At 34.6% G+C, this 17840-nt stretch overlaps 3 protein-coding genes across 4 annotated transcripts; 1 reads left to right on the top strand and 2 right to left on the bottom strand.

Annotated features, from left to right (window-relative positions):
- Positions 1 to 36: 36 nt before the first annotated feature.
- Positions 37 to 3802, bottom strand: LOC104888610 (UPF0481 protein At3g47200). 2 transcript variants are annotated; one of them, XM_019248547.2, is made up of 3 exons: positions 2392 to 3802; positions 1298 to 2125; positions 37 to 673 (listed from the first exon to the last, which is right to left on the bottom strand). In XM_019248547.2, exons 2-3 carry the CDS (start codon positions 2120 to 2122, stop codon positions 167 to 169), a joined length of 1332 nt encoding a protein of 443 aa, XP_019104092.1. In that variant the 5' UTR covers positions 2123 to 2125; positions 2392 to 3802; the 3' UTR covers positions 37 to 166. The 2 variants fall into 2 exon arrangements, with proteins under 2 accessions (XP_019104092.1, XP_019104091.1); XM_019248546.3 differs by lacking the exon at positions 2392 to 3802 and having other exon boundaries at positions 1298 to 2384.
- A 139-nt stretch (positions 3803 to 3941) lies between these two features.
- Positions 3942 to 12057, bottom strand: LOC104888438 (aldehyde dehydrogenase 22A1). Its single transcript, XM_010673410.4, has 14 exons — positions 11729 to 12057; positions 11590 to 11633; positions 10994 to 11089; positions 10554 to 10681; positions 9570 to 9692; positions 9019 to 9172; positions 7486 to 7589; positions 7332 to 7410; positions 6847 to 6942; positions 6601 to 6738; positions 6126 to 6341; positions 5680 to 5871; positions 4755 to 4898; positions 3942 to 4673 (listed from the first exon to the last, which is right to left on the bottom strand). Exons 1-14 carry the CDS (start codon positions 11838 to 11840, stop codon positions 4515 to 4517), a joined length of 1785 nt encoding a protein of 594 aa, XP_010671712.1. The 5' UTR covers positions 11841 to 12057; the 3' UTR covers positions 3942 to 4514.
- Positions 12058 to 15315: 3258 nt separating this feature from the next.
- Positions 15316 to 17333, top strand: LOC104888437 (universal stress protein PHOS32). The gene is made up of 4 exons (XM_010673409.4): positions 15316 to 15770; positions 16428 to 16537; positions 16643 to 16761; positions 17034 to 17333. Exons 1-4 carry the CDS (start codon positions 15590 to 15592, stop codon positions 17101 to 17103), a joined length of 480 nt encoding a protein of 159 aa, XP_010671711.1. The 5' UTR covers positions 15316 to 15589; the 3' UTR covers positions 17104 to 17333.
- The last annotated feature ends 507 nt before the right edge of the window (positions 17334 to 17840 follow it).

Below are 17840 nucleotides of genomic sequence, written 5' to 3'. Positions count from 1 at the left end.
ATATGTAATGATATAGACGACACTTGACAGGATCAATGTTTCAGGTAAATATTGAACTAATTGGAACAAAGCATGTCTAATTCTTTTGAAGATTCAATTCTATACACTTGTTCTTATATAAATTGAAAACTCGATTAAAAATAGGTACAATTCATCGTTGAGTTGTCTAATGATGACGAGATATAAAGAAATAAAGTACTATAACCAAAATCCCAATTAGCACAGAAACTAAAACTAAAACTCCCAAAGTAACTCTTGAAACTTTACATTGAATTTCTCGAAACTTTTGTTGCATTTTGTAATACAAAACCTCCCACCTTGTTCTTCCAGTTGCCATAAGCTGCTCCCACATCCCCTCATAATAAAATTTATCCAAGTCTATATTGCGGCACAAATTTCTGAATAAATCAACTAAATCTCCCTTTTCTCCAACATAGCTTATGAAAATTTCTCGTCGAAAAAATAGTTTTACATCATCTTGGGAATGAATTAGGCCTTTCATTAAGTAGACGTAGGAAGTAATATGCTTCATTTTTCCAGCATGGCAATGTTCCATTGCTATGAAGTTTCTAAATAAAGCTTCCATATAATTATGGATCTTCAAACTTGGGATTATAAGTACTCCTTTTATAAATTTTACATCCAAAATGCTTTCTGCTTCTGCTGCTTTTACCTATTTCAACTTAGGCATAGATGTGTATATTAGTACTTCGCCAGTCATATCTCATAATGAAAAATTGAACAAGTAAAATATGAAGATACCGTGCAAATATATTCTAACATTTTTATCCAAAACGGATGGGAAAACTATGGAAAATCAAGTAGATATGAGAATAAAAACTAATTAATCATTGTCATATATATATCATGACCTTACAAACCAAACTAATAAAACATAACAAGAAGCAATAGGGCCTTTGCCATTATTGAATTAATGGTTCGAGATTTCCAAAGAGGTGCGGTACGAGTTGTCTCATGATTTTGAATCGGATAAAACTTGGTTTATCTAGTGGGTAGTTTACCTACTACTAATAGAACTTAATGTATGGTAGAATCAACTCACCAGTCACCATTAACAATTATTTTTTAATAGTCTATTAAAAGTGGGTAAATCTACTGGGTAGATGTAGTTATGTCCATCTATTTGTTCTTCTAAAACTCATACAGTACTTCAGAAGTCTTACCAATCATTATTTTTAAACAAAACTATGGAAAATTAGTTATCTCGAAAATAAAGCAACACTTTAGAATGATAACATGTTCTCATCTTGTACTAGATTAACAACTCAAAACTTACCTTGATTCCTACTTTTCGAAGTTTAGTTGCGCTATGCAGATGTTTCCCAGAGTCATTGCCTCTACCCATGGGAACTTTAGAAAACGATGGGAGGTGAGCTTTCCAAATCAAATCAAGCAAATGACTACTACCTTCAAAGCTGTATTTTTCTAGTAATAATTGTACATTTGTAGGAATCAAAGGTTTAAAAAACCTTAAACTAAGCTCAGAAAGTGATCCATCACATTCTCTAGGAAGTGGAACAACACTAAAAATCCTTTGAAGGACAAAAAATGGGATTTGATTCTCCAACAAACTCAAGTCATTTCTCAAAACATGAAACTTTTCAGGTGATCTAAACAGAGCATCATCTCTCCTTCTTAAGCCTCTAATAGTATACCTTAAGAAGAGCTCAATGATGAAACAAGCATCAAGAAGAATCATTCTTACAAACTCATCGCTTTCGAAAGAAAGGTTCCCTTGGTAACATGCTCTAATTTTGGGCTCCAATTCCTTCAAAACCTTTACACATGAATCTAAGGTGGAGTCTAAGGTGAAATTTCTACTTAGCAGAGCATTTAGATAATCCCACTTATGATTTTCCATGTGTAGTAAGTGGATTTTTCCATGATGGAAGGGTCCAATTGAGATTATCTTAGGATAATAATGTGCATGTTCGCCTTGACTCGAAAAATTGTTTGGGACATGAAAGATACAACATGGAAAGGAAATGGCCTCTAGTTTCTCTCTAATGGAGGAAGTGAGGTCTTCGGCTGGTCCTAATGGTGTGATTTCAAGCGCGATTTGATCTCCACTCTCTTGCTTCTCAGTATCATCTGCTTCCATTGTCTGTATGTAACATTCATGTAAATACATAACAAGAATCAGATACTACAGTAGTATAAACAAGATATTCCAAATTTCATAGCATTAATGTGCAAAAATAGCAGCATATGAGAACCCAAAACACCCCACATTATTCCCAAAAATACCCAAATGAGTCCACTGGATTCCAATGGGGATATGCATTTCTAAGTACACGATTATATATTAGGCAGCCTTCACAAGCAGGCATAATTTATAGCATAAATGGTAAGGAAATCAAACATACTAACCTGGATATGTTGATCACCTAACAAGCATGTATAAATTTAGTACGATGGAAGATCATATACATGTTAGCAAGTGGAATCTTAAGGTGACTTCTTTTGGTGGAAAAAGGAAGAATATTTATGAAACTGAAAGTATACCAGTAACATAAATTGTAGGACATACGTAGCTACTAGCTACCATGTATGAAGAGTAATGAGATACATGCGATAACTTGAAACACAAACTAGGAACTAGTACCATTTCACTAAAAACTGGACGCAATTTGCAAGATTCGTATGTAGATTTAAGATTTTTCATCTTCGCCTTTACTCGACCGAATTTCTTACTTGAAGCACAATCTAAGAACTACTGCCATTGCACCAAAATTTGGACAGTATTTTCAGGTGTACATAGTTTAAAGACATAGCTGCACTTTTTACGATCTCCTTTTGAAGGTCGCTCAGGCGAACCATTTATATATACTTCCTTCGTTTTGATTTGCTTGCAAAGAGGCACAATGATCTAGGTGAGGATAGGTAGAAAAAAGTGATCCATATGATGAGTACAGAGTCACAGAAATAGAGCAAAAGAATATAAAAAAAAGATAGTGTTGCAAATAAATTGAATATCCGGAATGATGAGTGTTGCAAGTAAATAAGAACGGAGGAAGTATATGTTACTTTGGTGTATATCTTATGAGGAAACATAGTTTTCATACTTCTACCACTTTCCATGAGATTTAGCAAGGGCCGCAAAATTCATAACTCTTGTAATAAAGTTGGTTTATATTTCGTAGAATTCTTTTTAGAGGCGGCAATTGGAAACTCTGAAGTATGAAGGAACCTTTGTGGTCGCTGTTGGGCCCAGATTTTATACATTGGCGGCAGAAGGCATAATTCGAAATCATGGTTGCTAAATGCAACCTCACTTTACTAACGCAACCTAGTATCATGGGACCTTTATATAACTTGACGGTGTACAAAGCGTGTGAGCTAATTGTATTGATACATGTGTACCGACAACAACATCATTATATTGGATTAGTGATCAAGAGTGTCACCCGCGGTCTTTCCCATTCGTTAGATTTTCCGCGTCGACAATTGTTTGTGTTCTTATTCTTTTATTTACATTCCCGTTAACTGCTATTTATTTCATATTCATTTAAGTATATTGTTCTTGTTGTCGGCTCCCCAATACCTTTAGCGTACTTGGTACAAAATCGACATAAACTGCATATGTCCAACCACCAAAGCCACCTTGAATTCTTTTTACTTGTATATCAATCACAAATTTTTCAAAATTGAATCACAAATTTAATGTTCATAATGGTTTATGACTTGTGAACAAAAATTGCGGTACAGGTCAAGCTCCTATATAATTACTGCAGAAAATCTCTGAATTCAATTATTTGTCAGAGCCCTGATGTTTTGATCTCCTGCACGAACTAATTTCCTTTTCTTGACCTAAAAACCTATAGTTCTCAAATATATTCCATTGTATAGCTCATATGTGAAGTACAATCCATAAATAGGATCAAGATTGCCAGCATGGCAGCATTAGAACACAATTTAACTTGAGAAAACATCAACTTATTATATTTCATCAACTTTTTCTAAATAATTTATGTATTTTAAGACAGAATATTTTCGAATTGATTCCATTATCTATAAAGAGCAACATCATCATCTGACTATTGCTCCTTTGACATTCTGATATCAGGCCGGAACATGCTAACTCAAGAATGGAAAATAAATGACAAACTGTAGCCAAACACCAGCAGGAAATCATCTTCAAGGAACACATAACAGCAGAAAATGATCCTCCTCTGGAACATACCTGAGCTGCCGAGCCCTTATATTGTGAATTTTCGTAACTGACATAAGCAGTGACCAGCAATTTCAATGAAGCTTAGAAACATCATTCCATTTCATAAGTATTTCCATTTCCGAATTCCGAACGGTCATTGTATCTGAATTCCGAACCTAAATATATGTGCCATCTGCTTATAAGCAGCACCTAGAATTCCAAAATTAGTAGAAAGACTTGTAAGTTGTACCAATGAGCCTCTCTCTTTACAAAATTGCATCATCAAACTCAGATACTTGCTTCCCTTTAGACCTAAAAGTCCATGAGACAAGTGACTCGCCTAATTATTCCTTCTATTGGTACCAGCACTAGGTGAGTTATGCTCAGTTAGAACCTTGATGACATTAACTAACGCTCGCAAGCGGTCCCATATGTTCAAACCATAGAGTGCTTCAACGAGAGATTGCTGAAATTCAAAGGCATGATCTGCAACAGGATACTGCAATTGGCAAGGAAACATTTAGTTAAAGAATTACAAAGGCACCTGATGCGAACAAAGTGTCAGAAGTTCATAATTTACCTGAATGGGTTTTGGTATTTTGGTTTTGATGTATGGCCACCACCTATCTTCAACCACTGATTTTATGACACAGCAGGCCCTAAGCCCCTCAATACCAGCAAATCTTCCAAAGCCACTGTCCTTTACCCCTCCAAAAGGTAGGGACTGCAAAGGATTTTAAAGGCATGTCAACCAAATTGGAAAACAAATTTAGAGAAACAAAGACACATGTAACTATGTAAGGTACCAACTATGAACAACCCCCCGAGTAGGTTGTAATAAATGGTGGTGATAGTAATAACTAGTCCCCCCCATTTTATTTTTTTGTTGTTTCAATTGACTTTGTACGCTATTCACATCCTAGTTTGACCATACTTTATTAGTTTATTATGTGAATCTTTCTCAATGTATATTTTCAAAACCAGAACTTTTAATAACATTTAGTCTTTTATTAATAAAAGGTTATACATATTGATGGTCAAAGTTATTGGTAAATGGCAAGTCAATGTGGAACAGCTAGGAAAAACATAAATAGTATGTATTTTGTATGGAAAGTCTCACGCCAATGTCCATCATAATGCAACTCCATCCCCAAGTGTCCTTCAAGGATGTGTTTTTCCCTATTACTTTCCCTTTTCATGCTTTACTACCTCTAGAGGTGGTATTAAGTGGTAATAGTAATTCATGAAGAAAACAAATACTTACAGATGGAGAAACATTTTGGAAAAATTGTCAAGGAACTAATAATAATTAAATATATTACCACTACCGCGAACCAGACTGGCCTAATAAGTAATGAACAATAAGAGTATAGTATGTATAGTGAGAGGCCCCAGCTACATGTATAATAAGTACGACAGTTGGTGGAAACAAAACTAAATAACATCTATTACGCCAGGATCCGAAATTAGATACTAAAATTTGATTATTACGAAAGTAATGGTACCTGACACATATATGAAGATGCAAAGTCATTAACCGCAGCAACTCCACAATGTAGTTGAGATGTAATCCTCTTGGCTCGACTCTGACTCCCAGAAAATACTGCGCAACCAAGCCCATACCTAGAGTCATTTGCCAGCCTGATGGCTTCCTCATCAGAACTAAATTTCATGATGGGCATAATTGGTCCAAAAGCCTGGAAAACAGCAAATACTATACAATGAGCTGATTACCAAGTGACGAATGAGAATGCGATAAACTAGTGCAGAATTAACATATAGTTCGTTTAAGACCTCTCGCCACTATCAGTACAACTATCAACATCTACACTTGCGTGATCAAACCTCACAAGTAAAGCACATGCTTAATCAAAGCTTATGTTCGTAATGAAGTTTACTAATTTCAAATATCATCTGATCCTGATCTTGGTACGATATATGCGTGAATTACCTCTTCTTGCATAATTTGCATGGAGTGGTTCACGTTAACTATGACAGTTGGTGGAAAAAACTGATCAACAGCATCAGTACCCAAATTCCCGAATCGCCCACGACCAGCAATTTCTGCTCCTTTATCCAAGGCATCAGTTACAAGGCTTTGAAGCTTTTCTGCATGGTCTTGCATACAAATGGCTCCCATATCATATTTTCCTGCCAGAGGTGGGCCCTGCAGAGAGCCAAATTGAACTTCAAGTATGAGAATATCTATCAAAGTTGTAAAGCATTAAATAAGACGAGAAGAGTTGCCATTATGGAGCTACCATTTACAAAAGGCTCATGGAAAGCTCATTTTCTGTTAAAATTAATCAGGTCCTTCAGTCAGGGTAATTGAAAATATCACGATGAACATCAGGCATCAGCTACTCAATTACTTGTTACAACTACACAAAATAAAATCATTATAGAGTTTAAAACTGCAAACCCACCGCTGTAACAGATTTGACAATCTTCACCACCTGAGCGACAAAAGCATTGTAAATATCACGATGAACATAAAATCTCTCAGCCCCTGCGCAATTTTGTCCACTTGATTGAAGAGAAGCCCTAACAGCAACCTGGGCAACCTACATCATGAATGTATAGGTCAATGAGCAAACCAATCATGTTGGAGTTCAAAGCAGATCAATTTGAAAATGACGTAGCTCATCAGATACAAAAGAAAGCTTCCTTACATGTTCCACATCTACATCTTCACACACAATAAATGCATCTTTCCCACCAAGCTCAAGTGTCACCGGTATAAGTGTCTCAGAAGCCTTTTTCATAATCTGGTTATGAGGGGAAAACACATCAGCAAAGCATTAAGACTTTTGGATAACATGAATTTCTTTCTCCACTCAGAGTGAAAAAGGACGATAAGCGTTGCAGACTAAAGAGAAAGCAGATCCCCATAAAGTCTTATCTATGACATCAAAAATGCTTTAGCCTAAAAAAAGATAGCCAGGCGAGCATTCCCAGGTAAATGAAGAATATAAGATGAAAATTTTAAGTTTTGAAAGTTTAGTTCTCGATCACACTAGTAATACCTGTCTTAAAGTTAAACACATAAAGAATAATAAAACAGTTTTAGAAAGCAATTATACAACATAAAGAGAAGAAAAAGAAGAAGACAGAGAAAAAACTCAGTCCTAGAAGCATCCAGATGTAAATAACATACCATCTTACCCACACCAGGTGATCCCACAAAAATGATCTTGTCTACTGAAGACACCAATGCTTCCCCTGTTTCAGCAAACCTGCCAAGAGAATCACAGTTAGAGATCTTAGGCAGTAAAACACAAGCTAATTGAACAATAAGAAATAATGCATACCCTGTTATAACATCAACTAGATTTTCAGGAGCTCCCACTGCAGCCAAGGCTGTTTGTATTATCCGATAGTAGAAACAACCAGACCAACTGGCATGCTCCGAAACCTAAACCAAAGAGAAAATTGCTGTGATTAAAAAGGTTTGCATAAAGAGTGCCTCTTTACTTGACATAATTCAATTCCCAGAAATCCAATTTTATGGTGCAAGAATAATTGTGTTTGTGAATAGCATGCACATAAGCATTTGATAGCATGAAAAGTAGCATTGGGACTCAAGAACAAAAACTATCACAGAAAATCGAACTTCAAAGTTTGAAATGAGAAGTCAAAAGCAAAGGACATATCCAATTGTAGAGAAAATTAGATATGTGTTTGTCTCCGTCCATTGTCTACCTCAGCTTCAATTCTTTGGTTATAAGCAAATATAAAAAAATATATGAGCTCTGGTTTCTAGTTCTAGGATTGAAAAAGGCAGTCCCTGTTTAGAGACCAGCGGGATAATGGCCATAGGGGGGAGGTGAGCAGGTCTCACATGCCCAACTCAAGCATAAACCAACGACAGCATTTGAACAAGGGGATTAGGGGAATGCTGATGCACCAAAACTGCAGGTTCTCTAGGCAAGTTTCCTATCTGTGAACATGATCTGGGAGTTGATTGTCATCATCACTAATGCAGTTGTCTACAACTAACCAATATGTATGTTCATCAGCTCTGAATTGATAAAGAAAAGGTCTATAAAACTCCAACCACCCACTCACCCCAAGTCTACAGGAAAGCGAAGAGTTTTTGTGGTTTCAAGATTTTTTATATGGTATAATACCTGTATTCTAGTTACAATTTGGGTCAACTCAGAACATAAAAAATCAGACAACTTAGCAACGCGGGTGCTGGTAGTTCAATACAATGGGAGTATAGGAGCACTCAGGAAGTTTCACAAAGTTAATATTGTTTGAGGGTAACCACTTTCTCTTTATCTTTCTTCCATTGATTGTGGGGAAATGGATGAGGGAAGGAGACTTGGACAATACCCTTTCACAGACTGAGTTTTGTTCTCAGTATACAGGCTGATGCCTTTCTATTGACAACAAAATACTACAGAATGGGTTTTTTTATTATCAGATTGCTTATATCAGTCACGCAAGGGCACAATGCACTTCCTAATACGGCAACAGGTCCATACACGAGAAGAGAAGATAGACCTTATTTCAATGGAATTTCAAGTATATCCAGTTTCATAAAAGGTCCACTATATGACTTGTTAGCTTCAGATTTATCTTCCATTTCAAGAAATTGCCACTTCCAACCTATACCTATAAGGCTTCACTTCAGGTTAGTCATATGAAACAAAGAACACAAATACTTTTGTTCACACACAAAACCAGGCTGAGTCCCCTAATTGAAGCTCCGAAAAAATCAAAGGAACTAGTACATCTGAGAGCATAGGAGGTATGACCGTATGAGTAATAAATGCACCAATCCCTTAGGTCAAAACTCAAAAGTTAAAATATAGCATCCTGCAAATACAGTTACTTACCTTGATAACGATTCCATTTCCTGAAAAGACTGCAGCCAGCATTGGATTAAAGATATTATGAAAAGGATAATTCCATGAGACGATAGCACCAATGACTCCTAGAGGATAAAATTCTACTTTGGATCTCTTGTGAAGCATTGACCTTCCAGAACTCCTGAAATCCAAGATGATAAAGGAGAGTCTCAGCAGAGTGAGCTCTGAAACGGTAAGTTCAAACAATTGCTAATAGTTGATATGACAGGCATCAGCTAGTGGGTTCAGATGGGTTTAGTTTGGCTTCTACTTTTCCCCAAGAACCAGTGCATCTTTGATGGGCAAAAGTAAATTGCAACAAAAGTGAGAAGCATGTCATGGCGATAATAACAACAGACAGTAATCACGCCGTCCAAACTTGAGTTTAAAAAAAAAATCTCCACCTCCACCAAAAAAAATCTTATCATCTATCCATAAAAAGATTATGTTTGCCTGACATTAGAGTGTTGAAGAAATTCAGAGATTTTTTTCCAGCTAGCATAAGATAAGAAATAAAAACCATCATGAATGAAAAATACCTGTATTCTGGCTTCAGCCACTTTTCCCCTTCTGATATAAGCCAAGTTAATTTCTCACATGTTGTCATTATCTCACCCAAGGATGCGTCAATCATTGTCTTTCCAGTATCACGAGAAGAGATCCTGCAGTCAGCATACAATAACAAATTTAAGCACACCCTAACAAGTACCAAATCGAGCCCTAGATCATAAGTACAATATTCACAAACATAGTGTTCAGGTGTTGTGGCATGGAAGCCTATATGTGGACTCTCTGTCACATTTTTTTCTTCTCAATACAAGTTCAAATACACAGACTAGGCTACACGAAACCATAAAACCTTAGACACCATAACAAAGCTCAAAACTTGCAGATATTCAGAGAATGTAAAGGCACCTTACCATATAATATTATAGAAAATCCACAAAAATTCTTCGTGTTCAAGAACTTGAAAATCACATTCTGAATTAAAGAGAATACACTTGTCACGGTATTATGTAAGGAAATACCCCTTGTAGCTGTACAAGACAAAGACCACATCTTTTCTAATCAGATCCTTAAACAAAGCTATACAGAATACAAGATATGACAAGCGGACAACTTGATCTTCGAATGTTATCTGACAATGATATGTGTAGTGTAGAGTCTTAGAAAAAGGAAACAACAGAGGAACGCTTTTTCCAGTGTTAGAGTTGTTACGCAGCTTGAAACTCAACAGACTCACAATGAACTGAAAGAAAACAAGTAACCCTTTAGATTATGGTGCAGGCAACACCACTCAAGATATCTCATATTCAAGTTGTATTCCACACATACGAGTATATATACCCAAAATTACAAACATTATGTGATTCTAAAGCTAAAAGTTTATACAGACATGAGACATGAGAACAACTTAAGAAATGATCGTACTCTACAAAACTAAAACAGTAATCTTTAGGAACAAAATCAAAGACTTAAACTCAAGTTAAACTAAGAAAGTAGGATAACTAAGAACATCGTACTCGCATATAAGATCCTGATGCTCAATTATATACTTTAGAAGTATACGCAAAAACTGTCGTCTTTGCTTAAAGCTACTTTTGGCCCAAATCTTCTGTGCTTTCCTTGCTTGTGCAACACGTTCTTGGACCTAATGACATCAATAGAATTTTTATGTAATCAATAATTAGTAACTAGCACTTGAAAATTAATAATCTACTCTATTAAAATAGTTACTACACTCTTAAAAGACATCTCAGAGTAACATTCATTAAACATATCCCAACGTTATCATATCAGTCCATCAACAAGCATGTTCCCTGGAGCCCATGGATTTACAGTTTAACAATTGGTTGGCTTGAATTTAATATCAAGAAGATTGCATAATCACTACAAGGAACTCATTCTAAATAGAATACGAGGACCAGCTAGATTAACACAGCACTAACAGTCTAACACTGACCTCATCAGGCCTCAATGCCGGAAAGAATCCCAAGTATTTCATTGTCGCTGGTTCATAGCATTGCACTTTATCCTTCTGTCTTCCTCTTGTTGGTATCTGCTCAGATATTAAGACCAATCATAATTGAGAAATTGCATCATTTACTACAACGCTACACCTAATCTAGCTAGCAAGAAAATATACTAATCATAAATGTGTGATCCACAAAGTATCAATGTCAAACAGTTCACAGTTTAAGTAAGTTTGGCATGCTTATACTTCTGCTATCGAGTTGCAACATGTAACCACAAATCATAAATTAGGTTACCGGAAGCCAAAGCAAAATTCGAGATTTGATTCACATACGACATAGATTTGCTTGTTCCATATTCTTCACTTCAAACACAATCATTTTTTTTCCATCAAAAGTCAACCGAACAAATGATACCACGCCAAATGCTTCCACAACTTACTCAAAACAAAACAACAAAAGCAGCAATTCATCCACATTTCCAAAATACAGTCCACATTTCACCAATTCAACTCCAAAATTGATCAACAACTAGCTAAAATTAGGAAGAATTGCAAAAATCAAAGCGAATCAATTCAAAACTCACATAAATAAAACTGTTCTCCTTAGTCTGACTTCCATCATCAACAACTGCAATTACATCAACAACAAAAATCGAAAATCAAAATCATGAACTTCAAAATACGAAATCAAATAAATTGAGGAGAGAGAAAGAGAAAGTGCACCGTCGGAGACATCGACATCAATAGAAGGAACATTGGGAGGGATGAGCATTAATAAGAATTTGCAAATGGCGTAAGCTAATCCAAGCACCAACAATGGCCACCAAAACGCCATTGTTGCGATGATGATCTTCTTCTTCTACTACTGCTGATACTAATTCAAAGGAATTGGTAATTTCAATTTTGAAAACCTAAAACTAAAAAAAAAAAAGATGCAATGTTTTTTTTTTTGATCCAGATAGATGCCTTTGGCTGTGTTGTTCGATGATACTAGTGTCTAGTACTAGTTGACAATAACAAACATGCTTCCTAGACTAGAGTTTATGTTTTGGAGCGATAAACTATGTTGGCACTTGACGGTAGCACTCTTGTAACACAAATTAGGGTGCGTTCTATTCTACTTAAAAAATTAAGTTTTAGATCCAATAAGTTCAGATAAGTTACAATAAGGTCTAATAAGTGCAATAAGTTCCAATAAGGTCTAATAAGGTCCAATAAGTTCCAATCAGGTGCAATAAGTTCCAATCAGGTGCAATAAGTTCCTTTCAGGTCTAATAAGGTCCAATAAGTTCCAAATAGTCAATGTTTAATAAACATTTGTATTATTGTCCATTATTTTGTTATTTATAATTTCATATCACTATTAGCGGATTATGTTGTTATTATAATTTTAATTAAAGTACCACAATGATTATATAGTATTATACTTGTATTAGTGTCTATTATTTTATCATTTATTTGTATTATGTCTATTATTTCATTATTTATTTGTATCATGTCTATTATTTTATTATTTATTTGTATTATGTCTATTATTTTATTATTCATACTACTATTAGCTTATTATTATATTATTAGAATTTTTTATTAAAGTACCACAATGTATAGTATTATACTTGTATTATTGTCTATTATTTGATTATTCATATTGCTATTAAATAATATTATAATCATGGTCAAATAATTAAGGTTAATAATAATAATAATAAATGTTAATTAATTTTTGATTTTCTACTAGTGTTTTATAAAATCAAAACAAGATTATTAGATATATTAGTGGTGAAATTTATGTATAGGCAAATATATAAAGAGTAAATTTTTTTTCTTAAATTAATTATCATAAGAGATAATTAATAATCATTATTTTTTAAAGGACGGATTATAATAATTATTACTCCATAAAAAATTTGAAGGGTAGTATTTACGTTAGTAATAATATTTATGTTATTCATGGTCAATGTTTTTGTCTAATAAGGTCAAATAAGTTTCAATCAGGTCTAATAAGTTTCAATCAGGTCCAATAAGGTCTAATAAGTTTCAATCAGGGCCAATAAGATCTAATAAGTTTCAATAAGGTCAATAAGTTTCAATAAGGTCCAATAAGTTCCAATTAGGTTCAATCAGGTCCAATAAGTTGAATCAAGTCCACTCAGGTTTAATAAGTTCCAATAAGTTCAGTTCAGGTTCAATAAGTTCAGTTCAGATAAGGTCTAATAAGTTCAGGGCCAATAAGTTGAATAGAACGCACCCTTAGATGATAGACACGGGTCTATCATGAAAATGGTAGACACAGTCTACAATGTATATTTGTAATTGCACAGTGCACACCATATCAATAGATCATACACTCGGAGCACTCACTTAGTTCTTAATTGCGTAATCTTACAATCAAAGATCTTTGGGTTTGACGGTGTCGTTTTTTATCTCACACATGGAAGACCAAGGTGTCGTTTCTTGGTAGAAGTGAAAATTTCAATGTGATAGAGGGGTTTGGGTTGCTTTGTACTCACTCCGTCCCATAATATAGTGGTTATATTCCATTTTGGGTGTCCCAAAATATTATGCCTACTTCATTATTTACTACTTCCTCCGTCATATAATATGGTGCTTGTTCTTTTTTATACGATGTCTAAGAAAAACATTTGACTTTCGATATCTTCATCTAACAAGATCGTACATGAATATGTTTTTATAAATATACAAATGAGAATATTTCGTCAAAAATTTAAAAATTTGACATCAAAAGAGAGAAACAAACACTATATTATGAGACGGATGAAATATTTTGTTTTGTCTAAATTATTCTTAATTTTTTATACAAACTTTTCAAAAATATTCCTACACTAGTTTTAAAATGTGTGCTCCTATTTATGCTTTGCTCCATTCTAAGAAAAATTTATTGATTTTTGATTTTTTTTTGAAGGAAAACGAAAACAAAAACAAAGAAGTAGTTCCAAGACAAATATACTTTATTTTTTTTAGAATCCTACTAGCCCTTCAATTCTCCTTAATTCCTGTGAAAAGAGAGAAATAAGCACTATATTATGAGACGGAGGGATTATTTTTTCTATTATGACACATATGATCTTTCTTACTTATTTTTCTCTACCCCTCTTTTCTTTTACATTTTTGTGTTAGTTTTAATGTTACATGATGTAAAAAAACCGAATAAGTATTTAATATTTATTATTGCTTCAATCCCAGATGGAAGTTTTTATTTGTATCTTCACGATTTATAAGACACATATCTGCTCAATTATATATTTAGAATAAACAAGACATTCTTGTTTGAGAAATATAAGTTGGTGAAATTTTACTCTCACGTATCACTATTCATCTGTTCATCTGTTTTATGTTGAAGAGAACATGCTCTAAGAAAAGTAAATTGAAAGTTTATTAAGAAGTAAAGAGTACTTTTTTTTGAGATGAAATAGAGGTGAAACATCGAGAATAAAACAAGAAAGAAACTAACTAAAACAAACACATCAACAAAGAGAAAATAACATAAGAAAGAAAAAACAAAGAAAGAGAACGAAAGACAAAAGTAAGCTACTGCAAGTCTGCAACTACTACGGGGAGCTATCACATAGTAATTGGCACCATTCCTGACATTAGAGTACCCAAAGGAGGTAGAACAGGATGTAATGATGGATTTGGAGGATTCTAGTGAATGAAAATGGCTACTTTTCTTGTAAAAAAAAAAGGGCATGAAGATCCTTAAGGACCTTTAATAATAAGAATTTTTGCTCCAACATCACCCTGAAATTAGCCAATTAGTTAGTCGCTTGATTAGCTTCTCTGTAACATTCAAATCCTATTAAAGAATCGTGCCACATGGTACTCTATTCAAGTTTCTAATACACATGTTTAGGAATCGCACACATGACCTTTGAAATAAAATATGAAAGTTTAACCACCAACCCATTACAATTTCAAAGTAAAACATAATAAACTCTTATAATTATATGTAATTATTAATACATAGATGAAGCCTTTTGATTTGTTACACTTTTATTAAGGTAATCTCTTATCCTAGATCCATTGACATTTTTTTCCATCCCCAAGTCCTTGAAAGTTTTTTTAAAATGATTTATCACGCTATATTAAAAGCTAATAGAGCCAATTATGAAACTTATGAATAATTATATATTTGATAATTAAATATTATACTTGAGATGATAACACTAAATATCACTTGGTCTAGTGGTTAAAACTTTAGTATATAAACTTAAAGTCATGGGATATCGAATTCTACACTATGCAATTTCTAATTATTTTTTTTTGTTATATGAGAATGACGTGGAGTAAAATGACCTTAAAGGACGTAGCAGTTAGCACCTTATATTAATATGGGAAGAATATAGAGTGAATAAGAAGGATATAATTCTGACGCGAATCTGTCGGAGAAGAGAAAACGAGGTACTTAATTCTGTCAGCTTCTCCACATATTTCTCACGTAAAACTCTAGGAACAACACACATACACTACTTTGTTGTTTTCTCGTTCCATGCACTTTATTTTGATTATTATCGTTAATATTCATCACATAGAGAGAGGAGAGATCAAAGAGGAGGAAACACAAACATGGCAGAAGAAGGGAAGAGAGTAGGTGTAGCCATGGACTTTTCACGGGGCAGCAAGAAAGCTTTGAGGTGGGCATTGGACAACTTGCTTCGTAGCGGTGATCATCTCATCCTCATCGTCGTTCGCCCTGAAAACAGTTACGAGTCCGGCGAAATGCAGCTCTGGGAAACCACCGGCTCTCGTACGTACATATTCTTCATCCCATCCCCCTTCTTTAATCTTTCGTTGTATATCACTTGTAACTTTGTAAGCCCACGATAATGATTGACTATCTGGTTAATAGGTAAGGGATGTGCTATATACGGCAAAGAAAAAACTGAATACAACGTACAAAACATATTAAAAGACTATTCTGTCCTTAGGGGGTCATCTATGACAAATGACCCCATAGGTGGTCATCTATGATAAATAACCTCATTCCCGCCATACCCCTACCACGTCAAACATATAATATAACCTGACACGAAAACTTTAGACGCAGGCTATTATATTAGGGAATGCGATAGCCCCATTTCAGAATATTTCCCAACCCTAACGCATCCAACTTTATAAATAAACTTCACACGTTGGCGTGCGTGCACAAGTACTTATGGTAATGTATTTTGCTGCATCCCTGTGTACGAGATTTCTTTTTTTTATTATTAAAAAAAAAATTAAAATTAACCATGGTTAAGTTAGGAATAATTTCAAATGCTTTTGGCTTTTTTTTTTTTGTTGTATATAGCACTTATGAATAAATATTCAGAAAATCGAAATTCAAGTATGGTGAAATTATCTCATACATAACAATATAGCTCCACAAGCTCTTATCATATGGATGTTGTGTAAATCTCAACAGCTTTGATCCCTTATGACGACTTCTCAAACCCTACAATCATGAAGAAATATAAGATATCACCTGATGCAGAAACACTTGATGTGGTGAAAAATGCAGCTCAGGAGAAACAGGTTTTTTTTCTTACATTTTATCCTTTAGTTATCATATACTCCACCCAAAACAGCCTGTTCCCTTGATACTGCATCATTTATGAGATTGAGCTCTTCATTGAACAGATTACCCCACTCTTGAAGATCTTCTGGGGAGATCCTCGTGAGAAGCTATGTGAATCAATTGATAAAATCCCCTTGACCTCTCTTGTCATCGGAAACAGAGGACTCGGTCCACTTAAAAGGTTGGTTTTAGTTTATAAATATCTACTTTGTGTCTGCAGACATTGGTCGCGATCATATAACGAAATTAAATTTACGTGAAAAAAGATACTTCCTCCATTTCAACAAAGGAATATTTTACATCTCACAAAAAATATCCCTCTGTTGCATTTAAAAAGAAACGGAGGAGGTATATGAACAACCCAAATCCCTATTCTGTCTTAAGACATAAACAAGGAAGACAGATGGAAACAAGCAGGCTTTCTTACTTGTTCTTCTTGTTTTCTTTGTGCAGGGTTTTCTTAGGTAGTGTAAGCAACCATGTGGTGAACAATGCGACATGCGCTGTAACTGTCGTGCACTAAGCGATTTCATTTCCGACTAAATCTGATCTGCTGTTTGGTTTGGTGGTGAGACGTGAACATCCGTTGGCTATTCCGAGTAGTCTAATGCTGTTTGGTTTGGTGGTGAGACGTAAAGACATCCGTTGGCTATTCCGAATAGTCTAGCAGAGTTCTATGTAATAAGTTCTGTTGTTTGTAGAAATGTGTCACAGTAGAAACTTTAATCTGGAATAGGCATGCTTTATAATCAATTACGATTCTAATTTCTAATGTAACTAATGTTTCAGTTTACCCATGGAAAGGGGAACTTCTTTTATCTCCACTTGTGACAATGACATGTCTTTGTTTAAAATGTTCAAATAAAACTCACCTCACTTGCTACAGATTCCAGTTAAGCTTCTGGCCTTAACTGCATACTTCTTCCTTTGCCTTTTTCTTTCATCTCGTCAATCTTTTTGACCATCTTTTCCAACACTTACTCTAATCTTTCTTTTGTTCCCTCTTACCAACCTCGGTCTTTAACTTTACATTTAACAATTATTCTTAATCTCCATGTTAATTTCAAGCGTGAAGTTCATTTAGAGACAAAGGGATACATATACCCTATGAAGCACGAAAACATCCTGGGCCTGAAATATCCCCATTTCGGAAACCTTGATGAACTGGAAACTCCAACTGTTTCCATGTTAATGAAGGCCCAGAATGACTCGAATATGACGTTTCCACGTTTCAAAAAGTTCCTGTTTCTGAAAATCAAA

Source organism: Beta vulgaris, chromosome 3 (genome assembly GCF_026745355.1).
Source record: "Beta vulgaris subsp. vulgaris cultivar EL10 chromosome 3, EL10.2, whole genome shotgun sequence".
Taxonomy (NCBI): Eukaryota; Viridiplantae; Streptophyta; class Magnoliopsida; order Caryophyllales; family Amaranthaceae; genus Beta; species Beta vulgaris.
Note: the sequence above shows the minus strand (reverse complement) of the source record. Positions and strands in the feature narration are given on the sequence as shown.